At 41.3% G+C, this 15,628-nt stretch overlaps 1 protein-coding gene across 1 annotated transcript in view; it reads left to right on the forward strand.

Annotated features, from left to right (window-relative positions):
• vps53 (VPS53 subunit of GARP complex) overlaps window positions 1-15,628 on the forward strand; it is a 274,043-nt gene that overhangs the window by 241,273 nt on the left and 17,142 nt on the right. Inside the window, exon 20 of the mRNA XM_059973414.1 lies at window positions 169-306. Coding sequence (XP_059829397.1) covers window positions 169-306 — 138 coding nt within the window. The remainder of the gene's footprint in view (window positions 1-168; window positions 307-15,628) is intronic.

Genomic DNA, 15,628 nt, shown 5'->3' on the forward strand with positions numbered 1-15,628 from the left:
ACTCAGTTTCAATGACTCTACAACTCATGTCCTCAGTATTTTTCATTTGCTTAAAGTTTTTCATCGATTCTATTGTATCTTGTTCTGTGAATGCCTACAAGAAAGTGTCAGATACATACTTTGGTAATGAATTTACTTTGAACTTGAACTTTGGTATTTATTTCACAGCTTCTGCTAGACACTCATTCCCTCAAAACCGTTTTGCTTGACCTTCCTTCCATTGGTTCACAAGTGGTACGAAAGGCTCCAGCGAGCTACACAAAGATCGTTGTCAAAGGCATGACTCGTGCAGAGATGATTCTGAAGGTAAGAAATGTCCAACTGGACTGTGACTAACCCTGAAGCGAGTTGGGAACTCAAACAGCAGATTTACCAGCTTTATCCAATTTATCCTGTGGCCTAAGACACCAAGAGCACTGTACAAGCTGTTGATTTGTCATACTTGTTTACTGAATTATAGATATTTGGTATCAAGATCTAGAAGGTTATACTCTGTAGCTGATTATTGGGAATAATAATTCCTCTCTATTTTATATTTAGCACAATGTTATGTGTCATACAGTGAAATACAGAATGCTGCTCAAATGCCATTTTAATTTGCACAGTTTAGGACCATTGTCAGTGTTACTGGTATTAATCTGAAGGGAAGAGCATTCTTTTTATTGACTCAGTGTATCAATAGTGTCTACTGAACCTCCAGAACATTCTTCATTTTGCAGTAACTCTTCACACCTGGTCAAACTTGATGTAAATTTACCTTGTACAGTACTGAGGGAGGGAGAGAGAGAGACTAACTATATATATATAAAAAGGGTGTCTAAGAGTTCTGCACATAGAGTGAAGAGCAAGTTTGTAACTCTGGCAAGAAGCAAACAATCTTACAATCTTTTTATTGATCATTACATAATGTCTCTCTGGTGTTTCCCACTCCTTCTCTGCCTTCCCCTTTTCCCAGCCATGATTCACCCCTCCCTGCCCCCTTCCCACTCTCAGTTCACAAAGAGACACAGATCAGAATTAAGTTTATCATCACTCACATATGTCATAAAATTAGGTTTTTTTGTGGCAGCAGTATAGTGCAATACATAAAATTACTACAGTACTGTGCACAGGTCTTAGGCACCCCAGCTATATATAAGTGCCTAAAACTTTTGCACAGTACTATATGTACTCTGTCAGCTCTAACTTTTGGCATACTTAATACCCTTGGCAAAGCTTAGTGTGCTAGGCGTTCTACTACATTAACAAGCAAGCAAGCTATTCTATTTTATTGGTTTCCAAACACTCTCTCAGGGGAGAGTGACTAGAAGAACTGCTAAAGGCTAGAAATGAGCAGTCAGGCAAAGCTTCCAAAACAATAAATGTATTTTCAGGAAGCATGAGCTTTATCTACCTGCTGGATCATCTATGTTGTCTACTTGCACTCCCTAATATTGACTATTTACATACGTATCTAATCTGATCTCCTGAAGGAACCAAAAAAAAAACCCAAGCTATTGGAGGAACACAGTGGGTTGTGCAACCTCTGTGGAATAAAAACTATAATCACCATTTCAGGTTAAGATCTTTAGTCAGGGCTGATCTGCTGTGGAAACTTTAGTCTGGGGCTCTGTTCCGTCTCTGATCCAGAGGTTTCAAACCTATGGTACCCATCCCCAGGGTGGCACAAGCAAACGTTTTATTGCCAGGCAGCATTCAGTGCTTACCTCTTGGTTCTTTAAACCCCACCCATAATAAAAAGATGCATAATATCGTAGCCAGCTGAAGTATCAATGATTTTTTACAACCCGAGAGCAGTGCCACGTTTTGACAGGAAACATCTTACACTGGCTTGGTGCTAGCTGGACGGTTGTGAGGACATATAACTTTGGATATCATCATCATCATCATTATTCGTCGTGTCGTATGATGTGGCCGATCATGGTCTCCGTGACCATGATTATTCTTGGCAATTTTTTCTACAGAAGTGGTTTGCCTTTGCTTTCTTCTGGGCAGTGTCTTTACAAGTTGGGTGACCTTAGCCATTATCACCACTCTTCAGAGATTGTCTGCCTGGCATCAGTGGTCACATAACCAGGACTTGTGATATGCACCACTCCCATGGCTTCACATGGCTAAGCAGGTGCTACACCTGACACAAGGGTGACCTACAGGCTAGGAGTGCCTTTGGTTGAGACATATCTCCACCCCACCACCCAAGACGTTGGATAGTAAGTTTTGAAATCCTCGCAGACCTGATGTACACATCAGTATTTGGACAGTAAATGGTTACAATAACAATTTAAAGTACAATTTAAAAATGATGTTATTTTTCAATTGATTAATCAATCTTTTAAAAAGGTTAGTATTAATTTTGAGCAGGTTTTCTAAAATACTTCATTTATTTCGATCTGTCTCTATTATAGTTTTATAGTAAAACAATAAACACATGTAAGTAAGCAACAGGACTTGCCCCTTTTCCTTTTAAAAAAAATAGTCCTTAATTATTGTTAGTAAATCACTAATCAATGTTAATCTCTGCTGAGAAATATCATGGCAAGCGAGGACATTCGTTAGAAGATTATCGCCACTTTCGACACAGGCTCTCAAACAGGTTCACCACCCCAGCTCGAGACCAATTTATTTCAGGGGTTGTTCTTTTTCTCCACCTTCTGCAAACTTGATCTCATCCAAAGCTCTGCTGAATGAACTCTAATCTGCACTGCAACACCAAGGAAACATTAAATCTAACAAGGAGATATCAATCTGAGCATGACTGATCCTAGCATCTCGCCAGCCCTCAAAATGACTAAGTATGACTCCTTCAGAAACATCCTCTAGCAATCTGATACCGAGCCTGAGGTGTAGTCAGTGGGCATTAGGGCAAGTGGAATTAGACTAAGGAAATGAAGTTGTGGTCCAGATCCAAATGGCAGTTAGCAGTGAGGCTAATAATTGCAGGTGATGAGAACTTGGGGGGGGGGATTTATCCTGCTGCCCGTCCTGAACCCTAACCTGTGCCAAATTATCCAAAATTTTAATCCACCAGTCCACTGCAGATTAGAGTTGTAGCAAGATGCAGCCTTTGACTGAGCCAGCCCACAGCCATCATCAAGCTACACACATCCCAAATGAGAGGTGATTTTCACTGGTCTATTAATCTACCAGTCCAGACAGCTTTGTGTTTTTTAGGAGACTGTAATGCCCAGAGGAATCCTGTGTTTTCACAAGGAGAACTTGCAAATTCTACACTGACAGCACCGGACATCAGCAAGAAACACAAGTCACTGGCAGCACCACTCAGTCACTTTTATTCTTCTTATCTGAAGATACAGACCGAACAGGACCTTCCGAGTCTTAACAAGTTGCATCACCCAGCAGCCCTCCTTCTTAACCCTAGCCTAATTCTAGGACAATTTACAATGACCAATTAATCTACTAACCGGTACATAGGAGGAAACCAGGGAACCGAAGGAAGCCCATTAACGGGGAGGGACAGACAGACTCCTTACAGATGGTGTTGAAATTGAACTCCAAACTCCGAAGACCTGCGCTGCAATAAAGTCATGCTAGCTGCCACGCTACCATGGAAGTTACCTGAACCCTAATCCATGCAAATTTGTGTTCACCCAACTGGATGTTGATTGACTTTAAAATTCTCATCTTTTTCTTTACAAATCCATCCACGACATTGAGCCCAACTTTATTGTCTCCCTGGCCCAAAAGCTCAGCTTTCTGTGCATCCTGAGCATCCCAGTTTCTAATCATCCTTCAGCGGTGGATGTGCATGCAGCCTCCTGTGCCCAAAGCACTGCAGTTTCCTAATAAAGGCCAAAAGACATAGAAGCAGAATTAGGCCATTCGGCCCATCAATTTTATTTCCCTATTTGATCATATCTGATTTAATTTTTCTCCCATTCCCATTCTGCTGCTTTCTCTTTATAATCTTTGATACCCTTACTAATCAAGAACCTGTCAGCCTCTGCTTCTGATACACCCAATGACCTCACCTCCACATCCATCTGTTACAATGAATGTCACAGATTCATTGCCCTCTGCAGTGTAGTCAAACAATAAGCAGCAAGGCTTTGCCCCGTTCCCCTTTCAAAAGGGTTCCCTGCTGAAGAGTCTTGCCCTGAAACGTCCTTTCTTTAGACGCTGCTTGATCTGTTGAGTTCCTCCAGCATTTTGTACTTCCGTTTACTCTTGTAAGGGTACTCTGCTTACATCTCTTGAATAATTTGGTCATTCAGCCTTTTGGTAGATTCTCTTTTGAGAATCTAAGCTCTTTTTTTGCTCTGAACTTACAATATTAACCCTTTTAATGTAAATAAACTGTAGGGGTTTCAGGAGTTTATCAACTTTTAAGTTCTTGAGATGTCTCAGGGCATTTTGCAACCAATGAAAGGAGGCATTTTTGTTGAGCAGGCAAATGCAAACACAAATACTATATTTTCTCCTCTTGATTCACAGGCCAATGGCACTAGTCTTTATCACTCAACATTACAAGCCCTTTCAAAATTTTAAACGTTAAATTTCATAACTTCATATAACTTCTTGTGCCAACTTGATTGCTGTTTCTATTTGTAGACACCTCCGAAGAATGAACAAAACTATGTAAATAAAAGTATAAATTGATCATACATTACTGTACTGAGCTTTATCCAGTTTATTTACTCTTCTGAATAACAGGAGATAAAACTTCAACAAGAATTGAGCACATGATATAACCTCCATTCAAAGTCAGTCATGCACCTTTCACAAAACTTTATGCCAAAAGAAAATCTTTCATTTGAAATATTTAATCCATCTGCTTGTGCACTATAATCTCTATAACATTAAAGGAGTTTTTTATTTACATTTAAAGAGGACAAATTGACGGAATATTAACTGTAATGAGAATCTGTTCCACCATGGTACTGTACAAGAACAAATAAAATGTACTTTTCCTCTTAGTAATTTCCTGCAGCTCAGTTTGAGGTTAAAAAAAAATCATCCCCTCTTAGAATTTTAAAAACTAAAGAGCCTTCCTTTCTTGTTGCTTGTTTCCAGTGATTTCAGTTCTGAAATTCTGATCACTAACCATTGGAACCAACAAGTCACTGAACAAGACTTCACTCAGTGGCCACTTTATTACATACTTCCTGTGCCTGATAAAGTATGCTGATGGCCTTCTGCACCACACTGTTGTAATGTGTGGGTACCTGGCTCAGTGTCACCTTACTGTTGTCAGCTTGAACCGGTCTGGTCATTCTCCTCTGACCTCTCTCATTAACAAGGCATTTTTTTCTCACACAAAACCACCAGTCACTGTTTTTTTTTGTTCGTTTTTTGCACTTTTCTCTGTGAGCTCTGGAGACTGTTGTTCTGAAAATCCCAGGAAATCAGCAATTTCTGAGATACTCAAATCACCCTGTCTGGCACCAACAATCATTCACAGTCAAGATAACTTAGATCACATTTCTTCCCCGTTCTGATGTTTGGTCTGAACCTCTTGATTATGTCTGCATGTTTTTATATGCCGAGTTGCTGCCACATGATTGGCTGGTTAGATATTTGCATTAACGAGCAGCGGTACAGGTGTACCTAATATAGTGGCCACTGAGTGCATTCATCCCTTTTGAGTCCATGCTAACTGAATAGAATCTAGTCAGCCCCATTCAGTGCTTCCGAGTCAAGCTCCAATGTCTCACATTCCTTTTGGGCGTTTACAAATATGTTGCAATATCTTTAAAGGGAGGTTCTCTAAAATTACACACGATGCTTGAGGTTGTGACAGCATTATACAGCTTTTAACTAATCTTTTTCACTAATCTTCTCATGAATGCACCTTGGAACCAGATTAGCCAGTCTAAAAACAATGTTGTTAATATTCTATTGGTTTATAGCTAAAATTCACACTTTAGCTTTTGGTAATTTATTATTAGATAACTTGCATTTTGTTTTTTCACTCAGTAACATTGTGCCATCTTATCCTCAGAATCAGGTTTAATATCACTGGCATATGTTGTGAAATGTGTTGCTTTGTGGCAGCAGTACATTGCAATGCATAATAATAAAACAACTATAAATTACAATAAGATATATATAAATTAAATAAGTAGTGCAAAAAAAAGCAAGAAGAAAGAAAAAGGAATAATAGAGGTTGTGTCCGTGGGTTCAATGTCCATTCAGAAATCTGATGGCAGAGGGAAAGAAGCTGTTCTTGAAATATTGAGTGTGTGTCTTCAGGCTCCTGTACCACCTTCTTGATGGTAATAATGAGAAGAGGGCATGTCCTGGGTGATGGGGGTCCTTAGTAATAGATGCTGCCTTTTTGAGGCTTCGCTTTTTGAAGGTGTCTTTGATGGTGGTGTGGCTGGTGCCCGTAAGGGAGTTGGCTGAGTTTACAACCTTCTGCAACTTTTTCCAATTCTGTGCAGTGGCCCCTCCGTACCAGACAGTGAGGCAACCAGTCCTCTGCGTTATGCAACATCTGTTGCTCATTGGGCAAAACAAAAGCGAAGCTGGCAATGAGAAAAACAACTGGGAATGTTGGGAATCATATCAGGCAGCATCTGTGGAAAAGGGGAACAAAGTGACTTAACATCAGAACTGATGAAAGGACAAAACATGAACAATTTCTTTCTACACAGATGCTACCTAGCCTGATAAACATTTTTCCAGAGTTCTCTGTTAATACTTTTTTACTGCATTCAATCAGATGCCAGAGGTTAATGGCTCTGAATTTGCATTCTTCCTCAGCATTGAGAGCCTGTATTGGGATGTAGCCAAGAAAGCCAGAGCATGTCTAACCCACAAAATGGCTGACAAATTCAACCATCAGATATTTGTCAAAACCTTGAAATATTCCTGAATCTCTCAAACATATCATACCCTCCTGGGTGGAGATTCACCACCCTTTCATTGAATAAATACCTTCTCATCTCTCTCCTGAGTTACCAGCAATTTATTTTCAGATCTTGAGTAACGCAGGAAAAAAATGCTAGAGCAACTCAACAAGTCAGGCAGTATCTATGGAAGGAAATAAACAGTTGATGTTCTGGGCCGAGACCCTTCATTCAGGACTGAATAATGAAAAGAGTGCAGAAGCCAGACTTAAAAGGATGGGAGAGGGGGAAGAGCACAATCTGGTGGGTGATAGGTGAGAGGAGGAAAGGAGGATGCTGGGGTAGCGGAGAAAAGGGGAAAGATGAGAGAAGCTGGGTAGTGGTAAGTAAAGAGCTAAAGGGCTGAAGAAGAAGGAACCTGATTGGAGAGGAAAAAGACCATGGAATAAAGGTGACGAACCAGAGGGGGAAGGTGTAAGAAATTGGCAAATGTTCGAAAATGCATGATCATGCACTTTGGTAGTAGAAGTAAATGTGAGGACTATTTTCTAAACGGGGAGAAAAATCCGAGATGCAGAGGGACTTGGGAGTCCTTGTGCAGCACATCCTGAAGGTTGAGTCGGTGGTGAGGAAGGCAAATGCCATGTTAGCATTCATTTCAAGAGGTCTAGGATATAAGAGCAAGGATGAGATGCTGAGACTTTATAAGGCACTGGTGAGGCCTCACCTTGAGGATTGTGTATAGTTTTGAGCCCCTCATCTTAGAAAGGATGTGCTGACATTGGGGAGGGTTCAGAGGGGGTTCACAAGGATGTTTCCAGGAATGAAAGGGTTATCATATGAGGAATGTTTGATGGCTCTCGGTCTGTACTCACTGGAATTCAGAAAGATGAGGGGGGATCTCATTGAAACTTTTTGAATGCTGAAAAGCCTAGACAGAGTAGATGTGGAAAGGATGTTTCCCATGGTGGGAGAGTCTAAGAGAAGGGGGCACAGCCTCAGGATAGAGGGGCGCCCTTTCAAAACAGTGATGCAGAGAAATTTCTTTAGCAAAGGGTGGTGAATTTGTGGAATTTGTTGTCACATGCAGCTGTGGAGGGCAGGTCGTTGGGTGTATTTAAGGCAAAGATTGAGAAGTTCTTGATTGGACATGGCATCAAAAGTTACAGGGAGAAGGCTGGGAACTGGGGTTGAGGAGGAGGTAGGAAAAAAGGATCAGCCATGATCGATGGGCCAGATGGCCTAATTCTTCTCCTTTGTCTTATGGTGTAGGTGAAGGGCGGGTCATGAGGTTGGCAGAGTGAGGAAAGAGAAAGGTTAAGAGGGGCAGATGGATAAGGGAAAGCAAAACGAGAGGAATAGAGGGAAGTGGAAACCAGAAGTTAGAAAAATCAGTACTGATGCCATCAGATTGGAGAGTAATTTGAGGGAATATGAGGTACTGATCCCATTCACCCCCCGCCCCCTTTTATTCTGGCTTCTACTCGCTTACAGATTTGACAAAAGGACACAACCCAAGTCATTGACTCTTCATTTCCCTCCATAGATGTTCCCTGACCTGCTGAGTTCCTCCAGTATTTTCTGTGTGTTGTCCCAGATTTCCAGCATCTCATGTTCTCTCTGTGACATCCCAGTCAGTGGAATCGTCACAGCAAGTACCCAGAGTTTTGCACATTTCAGTAAGATTGCCTCTAAACTGAAGAGTATAATGCAGTTTATTTAAGCTCTCCTCATACATTAAGCCTACCATCCAAGAATCAACCTAGCGCTCTCTTTGTCGCAGAAGTTAGTCCTTTCTTGGGTAAGGAGAGCGGACCTGCGCACAATGTTCCAGGTGCAGCCTCACCAGGGCCCCTTGTAGTTTGAGCAAAGCGTCTATTATCCTCTACTTAAATCCCATTGTAATAAAGACTAACATATGGCCTGACTGCCTAATTGCTTGCTGTGTGTCCACATTAACTTTCAGTGGTCCATGTACACCAACACTTGCATCCCTGTGAATATCAACACTTTTCAATCTCTCATCAGCTACTTACTAGTTTTTACAAGCAAGAATGAATTAATAATTTTTACTACTAGGGTCTTTTCAAACCATTATACTTCTTAGTATGTTAAACCATTAGAGTACCACACTTTTAAAAAAAAGTTAAATAAAGTCAAATAATTATTTAAAAGATCCCAAATCACACGGTGCCTTGCAGCTGTTTTATGCTGAAGTGCTTGGAATGGAACCCTGTGTGTCAGGTCAAATTTGGTGAGGATTATTTGAGAAATTTCTACACTTCAAGTTGGGGGAGGGGAGAAGTGGGGTCCTGGCCATTTCATGCTCTGAGATCAGCATAGGAGTATCATCAATGAAATGTCTGCGAACATACCATTCAGCTGGTAGAGCTGCGGTTTTATCCCGACTCTCTGTGTGAAGTGTGCGTTTTTTCCGAGTGTTCTATCATCCTCCCACGTGCCAAAAGGTACAGCACAGTACAGGCCCTTCGGCCCACAATAATGTGCCAACAGTTAACCTGCTCCAAGATCAATCTAATCCTTCCCTCCCATATTCAGCTCCATTTTTCTTTCATTCATGTGCCTGTCTAAGAGTCTCCTAAATGTCCCAAATGTATCGGCCTCTACCACCACCCTGACAGGGTAATCCATGCACCCACCCCTCTCTGTGCGAATAAAAAACTTACTTCTAGCACCCCCCCTCCCCATACTTTAGACCATAGCCATAGGAGCAGAATTAGGCTATTTGGCCCATCATGTCTGCTCCACCTACTTTCCTCCAGTCACCTTATAATTATGCCCTCTTGTATTGTCCATTGTTATCCTGAGAAGAAGGCACTTTCTGTCCACTCTGTGCCTCTATCAAGTCATCTCTTACCCTCCTTGACTCCAGAGACAAAAGCCCCAGTTTGCTTAATCTTTCCTCATTAGACATGCTCTGTAATCCTACCAAAGGCAATATAAATACAACTCAGTCACCATTCGAGTTGTCCACTTGGGTTCAGTTCGCAGTGATTTCACCCCCCTGAGTCTAGAAAGTTGTTGGTTTAACACAGTCATCACAGGAGATTTAACTGAGGTGCCTAAAATTGATGAAGTAGGAATGACTTGTTCCCTTTAAAGTGAGGTCAAAAACTGTAGATTTAAAGTAAATTGTTCAAAAGTTATTATTGATTCTGGGCTAAATTTCAGATCACATAATGCTGCATTCTTTCATTTAAGGAAATGAAAAGTTAAATTTCTTGTTAACATCTCAAGATGCAGAAAAATTGATATATGCTTTGTTTTTAGCTGATTAGACTACTGTGATGCACTCTTTTCCAGACTGCCTGAGAAAGAGCACATTTCACAGGCAGGTTTGACATCATTACACTGGCTGCTTCTGTCTTTTATGTCAATTTTTAAATACTCTTAATTGTATATAAGGCTCTGAATAACTTAGCACCTCCATATATTTTGGAGTGTCTATCCCTTTGCATCCCTAATCATAAGCGTAGATCCACGAATACTGGCTTGCTTAGTGTTCCTGTAGCCAAGCATCACAAGAACTGGTGATGCAGCCTTTTGCTCTTGTGCACCAAAAGTGTGGAATACTCCACCGACTGAGATACGCCATGCTGGTACTGTGCAATGTTTCAAAACACTTTTTAAGTTCAAGTTGGTTTTATTGTCATTTCGACCATAAACTGCCGGTACCGTACACAGTAAAAATGAAACGACGTTCCTCCAGAACCCTGGTGCTACATGAAACAACACAAAACTACACTAGACTATGTGAGACAGCACAAGGCTACACTAGACTACGTAAAATAACATAAAAAATGCACTAGACTACAGACTTTCACAGGGCTACATAAAGTGCACAAAACAGTGCACAAAACCTATTTTTTAAAAATTGTCCTACCTATAGAATTACTTAATGCCTGTTGATGTTGATTATATTTCTATAATTTGGTATATTTGATTACATTTTATTCTGTATAATGTTCATCCCATAATTTTTAATTTTGCCTTGTATTTTATGAATATATTGATTTATCTTAACACTCTATGTAAAGCACTTTGAGCCTGCAACTTAATTTATGAAAGCTGCTATATAAATTTATTATTATTATTATTAAAAGTATTAGTGAAGTGTTGATAAATGTTTTGTTAGAAGGTGGTCTGGAACTACTGACCTGCAGAGCTGTGGATCAATTGGCTGAAGACAAGATTAGGTTAGGTAGCCCTTTTTATCTTGCATGGACACACAGGGATGAATGGCCTTGTGTTTTTGGTCATTAATCTTTATGAATCTGTGAGTTCCAACCACACCCCCCCACCACACACACATGCTTAAGCCCAGAAGATCTTATGAAATAGTAACGGGAACAGGTCACTGAACTCCATAAACCTGCTGTGCTATTTATCAAGATCATTGCTGCTCCGACACTTGCCCCTGCATCCTTTTAATATCTACAAGTTTAAGCTTCATTCTTGTTCTAAATTCTTCTCAGAATCAGGTTTATTATCACTGACCTATGTCGTGAAATTCGTTCATCTGTGTCAACAGTACAGTGCATATTGTCTGTGTTGCTTAACATTATGGTCGTATAGTTTTCAGTTAGTACCAGTTATTTAGTTCTAATTTGCTTGGATCGATAAAATAAATAATAGTCACTAGGTCAACTATTACCATGTGGAATAAGCACCACATCATGCAGACAATCAGAATCAGGATTATTATCACTGACGTATGTTGTGAAATTTGTTGTTTTGTGAGTGAAATATGCTACAAATTACAATAAGAAATATACAGTATATAGTTAGTGCAAAACTAGTTCATGGACCATTTGTGGAGGAGAAGAAGCTGTCCCTGAAGTGTTCTTGATGGTATAATGAGACCAAGCATAGTGGCGGTCTTTCATGATTGATGCTTCCTTTTTGAGGCATTGCCTTCTGAAGATCTCCTTGATGCTGGGGAGGCTCGTGGCCATGATGGAGCTGGCTGAGTTTACAACCCTCTGCAGCTTTTTCCAATCCGGTGCATTGGCCCCTCCTTACTATAACATAATTCAAGCTAAGAAAATTATTATCAGGGATGATGTCCTTCAAATCAAATGAGAACTGGTTTGCCCCTGGTTCTCCCTCTCTCTGGACCACCATGAGTAGATTGAGCTGCGGGGTGGGCCTTGCATGCAAGTGCAAAGTTGATTATCAGCACGTCACCACATACAACCCTGAGGTTCTTTTTCTGCAGGCGTACTCGGCACATCTACAGAACAGTAACCCTAAACTGTAAACCAGCTGTGCAAATGCAGATATAAATGAATAGCTACCATACTTGCCTTCATTGCAATAGTGGCTGTGTTTCAGAAATTAGTAATTGTTGGTGAAGTGCTGAACGAGTCCGCTGGGGAAGTCGAAGGCCCAATGTCTGCGAGATGACCTGTGCTAGGGTTGGTAGACTGTCTGTGTATGCGTGTGGGTGGACAGGAGGGAGGAAAGGGGATTTGATTTGCTGCTGTTCTTCTTGTGTTTTGATGCATATGTGATAAATGAATTAAACTGAATTGGAATATACAAATAAGCACTCTCGGTGCAAGCCCATTTCCGGCATAAAACATACTGTAATTACTTCCAATCAGCTGAGAGCACAATGAGCTTTGTAGAGATCAATATGTGCTTGAAGCTAAACTGTTGCAGTACCCTTTCCCAAGCATGTTGATGTTTCCTTTGTGGACAGTGTCCCAGTGTAGTTGGAATGCCGTTAACATGCACTGAAAAGCAAACTGTCACTGATGTGCTGATGTACATCAAAGAAGTGGCTGAATAAACAAAATGAGACTTTCTTTTGGAGGCTGGCCAGCATCCTGTGCTGCCTCGTTTAAATGAGGTACTGATTGGAATGCTTCAACAGTCTGCGTGTTCATCTGGGTATGTGGGTACTTTGCATAGTATCATGGATTCTGTACTATAAATAAAATTCATATCCAGTGGCTGTGTTAGTATATAAAATCCATGTGTTCAGCATGCTCAAGTGTAAAGGCACAAAGCGCTTTTATATTGTGGCTTATCAAGTTATTTAAACACTTCTAATGAGAAATTATTCTTGGATGGGAATGACTTGTTGTTGCCTTTGCCTCAGTTACAACTTGGTTCACAGCTGGATATCACAACCAGCTGTTGGTGAATGATTTGTTAACTAGTTTTGCTGTGAGGTCGGATAAAATATTGACCAGGAACATTTGGAGAAACGTTGGCCAAGAGCACCCAGACTAGTGATCCGGGATCTTCCATGCCCTCAGTTTGTCTCTGCAGTCACTAACCTCACGTGAGCCAGTTTGTGGCAGGGGCAGGGGGAGGTTGAGAGCATGTGATGAAGGACATGGGTCACCACACATGGAGAGAAGATGGCGGCAGCTTACCCCAGGATTTTCTTGGACACTATCCAATGCCTGATCTGCAAGCCAGCCCTTGGGGGTAGGGAAATTTCTCACCCTTTGACCAAAGAATGATGGCTTGTAAGAGCCAAAAAAAGAGAGAGGCACCAAATGTGCTGTAAAATCAGAAGGAAAAATAAATGCTAATTCTTAGAATTTCAAAAATGTTGGAGTTAAGCTCTTGGGAGTATATGGCATTTAGCTTTTCAAGGTTTCTTTTAAAACTGCCTCCACCTTTGGTATGAAATTCTAAAGGAACATACAGCAAGCTACAGCTGCTGCTAATTCTTCTGCCAAATGCTGCTTGATAAAACTTTACCCCAAACTAAAGAATCTGAGAGAGGTATGGTCGTAGTTTGTATATATTTTAAAGAAATCATTTTCATATGGAGTTTGCCAAACAATGCAAATCACCTTCCCCATTTCCCAATCTAAGTGTGAGCCTTTAATTTTAGAGACGGAAACTTCTATAAATGTACGGTGGAGAGTGTATGGGCTGGCTGCATCAAGCCTGGTGTGGAAATACCAATGTCCTTGAATGGAAAAGCCTACAAAAAGTAGCAATATGGCCCAGTCCATCGCGGGTAAAACTCTTACCACCATTTAGCACATTTAGACGAAGTGTTGTCGCATAGGAAAGAAGCATCCAACATCAGCTGCTGCCATCAGGACAAAGGAACAGGAGCCTCAGAGCTCTCAACACCAGGTTCAGGAACAGTTATTACCCCACAACCATCAGACTCTTGAACCAGAGGGGATAACTTCACTCAACTTCATTTGCCCCATCATTAAGATGTTCCCTCAACCTATGGACTCTTTTTCAGGGACTCTTCATCTCATGTTCTTGATATTTATTTTTTATTTATTATTATTTTTTCTTTGTTTTCGTATTTGCTGGTTTTTTTTGCACACTGGTTGAACACTCAAGTGTGGTCTTTTCAATGAGTCCATTATGGCTATTATTCTATTATGGGTTTACTCCAACCCCTATGTGATGCTTTTGAAGTTTGCAGACGACACCACCGTCATCGGACTCATCCAGAACAGTGATGAGTCTGCATATCGACAGCAGGTGGACCGACTGGCGCTCTGGTGCAGTCGGAACAATCTGGAGCTGAACACGCTCAAGACAAAGGAGATGATAGTGGATTTCAGGAGACATCCCCCCCTTATATCCCCCCTCACAGTCCTCGGCAGCCCTGTGTCCACCGTGGAGAACTTCAGGTTCCTGGGAACCACCATCTCTCAGGATCTGAAGTGGGAGCAGAACATCAGCTCCATCCTGAAGAAGGCCCAGCAGCGGATGTACTTCCTGCGGCTCTTGAGGAAATATGGTCTGCCTCAGGAATTGCTGCTGCAGTTCTACACTGCAGTCATTGAGTCTGTCCTGTGCACCTCCATCACTGTGTGGTTTGGAGTCGCCACCAAGCAGGATAGAACCAGACTACAGCGCACAGTGAGGACTGCCGAGCGCATCATTGGAGCCTCCCTGCCCTCTATTGTGGACCTGTACTCTTCCAGGTTGAAGAAGAGGGCGGGGAACATCATAAAGGACTCCTTCCATCCTGCGCACGGACTGTTTGAACTGCTTCCGTCTGGTAGGCGCTTCAGATCCCTCCAGACTAAGACTAATAGGCACTGGAGAAGTTTTTTCCCTACTGCGGTCACTTTGCTGAACAGTTAACTGCCGGTTAACTGTCGGCTAACTATTACTTGGATTGCACTACTTGTATGCATAATCTATATTTTCATTTATATTTATCATTATTATTGTTATGAGCAGAGAGACAACATCTGCCGGAAGTAAATTCCTTGTATGTGCACAGGTACTTGGCGATTAAAGTCTGATTCTGATTCTGATTCTGATGTCTGCAAGAAAATTAATCTCAAGGTTGTATATGGTGCCATATATGTACTTTGATAATAACTTTGAACTTTAGCCTTGCCAACCATACTAAGCATATTATTGTAGCATTGCTGCTATAATAAATGTTTTGGTGCTCGATGTGAATGTGATCAGTCTCTCTTCTTTCTGGAGTATTCATTCTCACCGTGGCAAATCAGTTTGCCATCTGCTACCTAACCCTTTGTGTAATGTCAGAATTAAAACATTGGGATATAACAAGTTACTGACTGGAAACAAACAATGAAGGAAGGGCAGGCTCAATGGTGCAACCAGTAAAGCTGCTGTCTCACAGCGTCAAGGACCCACGATCAATCCTGAGCTTGAGTGCAGTCTGTATGGAGTTTACACATTCCCCCTGAGGCTACACGGGTTTCCTCCGGGTGCTCTGGTTTCCTCCCACAGTCCAAAGATGTACCAACTGGTAGACTAATTGGTTGTTGTAAACTGTCTCGTGATTCGGCCAGGGTTAAATCGGGGGTTGCTGGTCAGCG

Source organism: Hypanus sabinus, chromosome 6 (genome assembly GCF_030144855.1).
Source record: "Hypanus sabinus isolate sHypSab1 chromosome 6, sHypSab1.hap1, whole genome shotgun sequence".
NCBI lineage: Eukaryota > Metazoa > Chordata > Chondrichthyes > Myliobatiformes > Dasyatidae > Hypanus > Hypanus sabinus.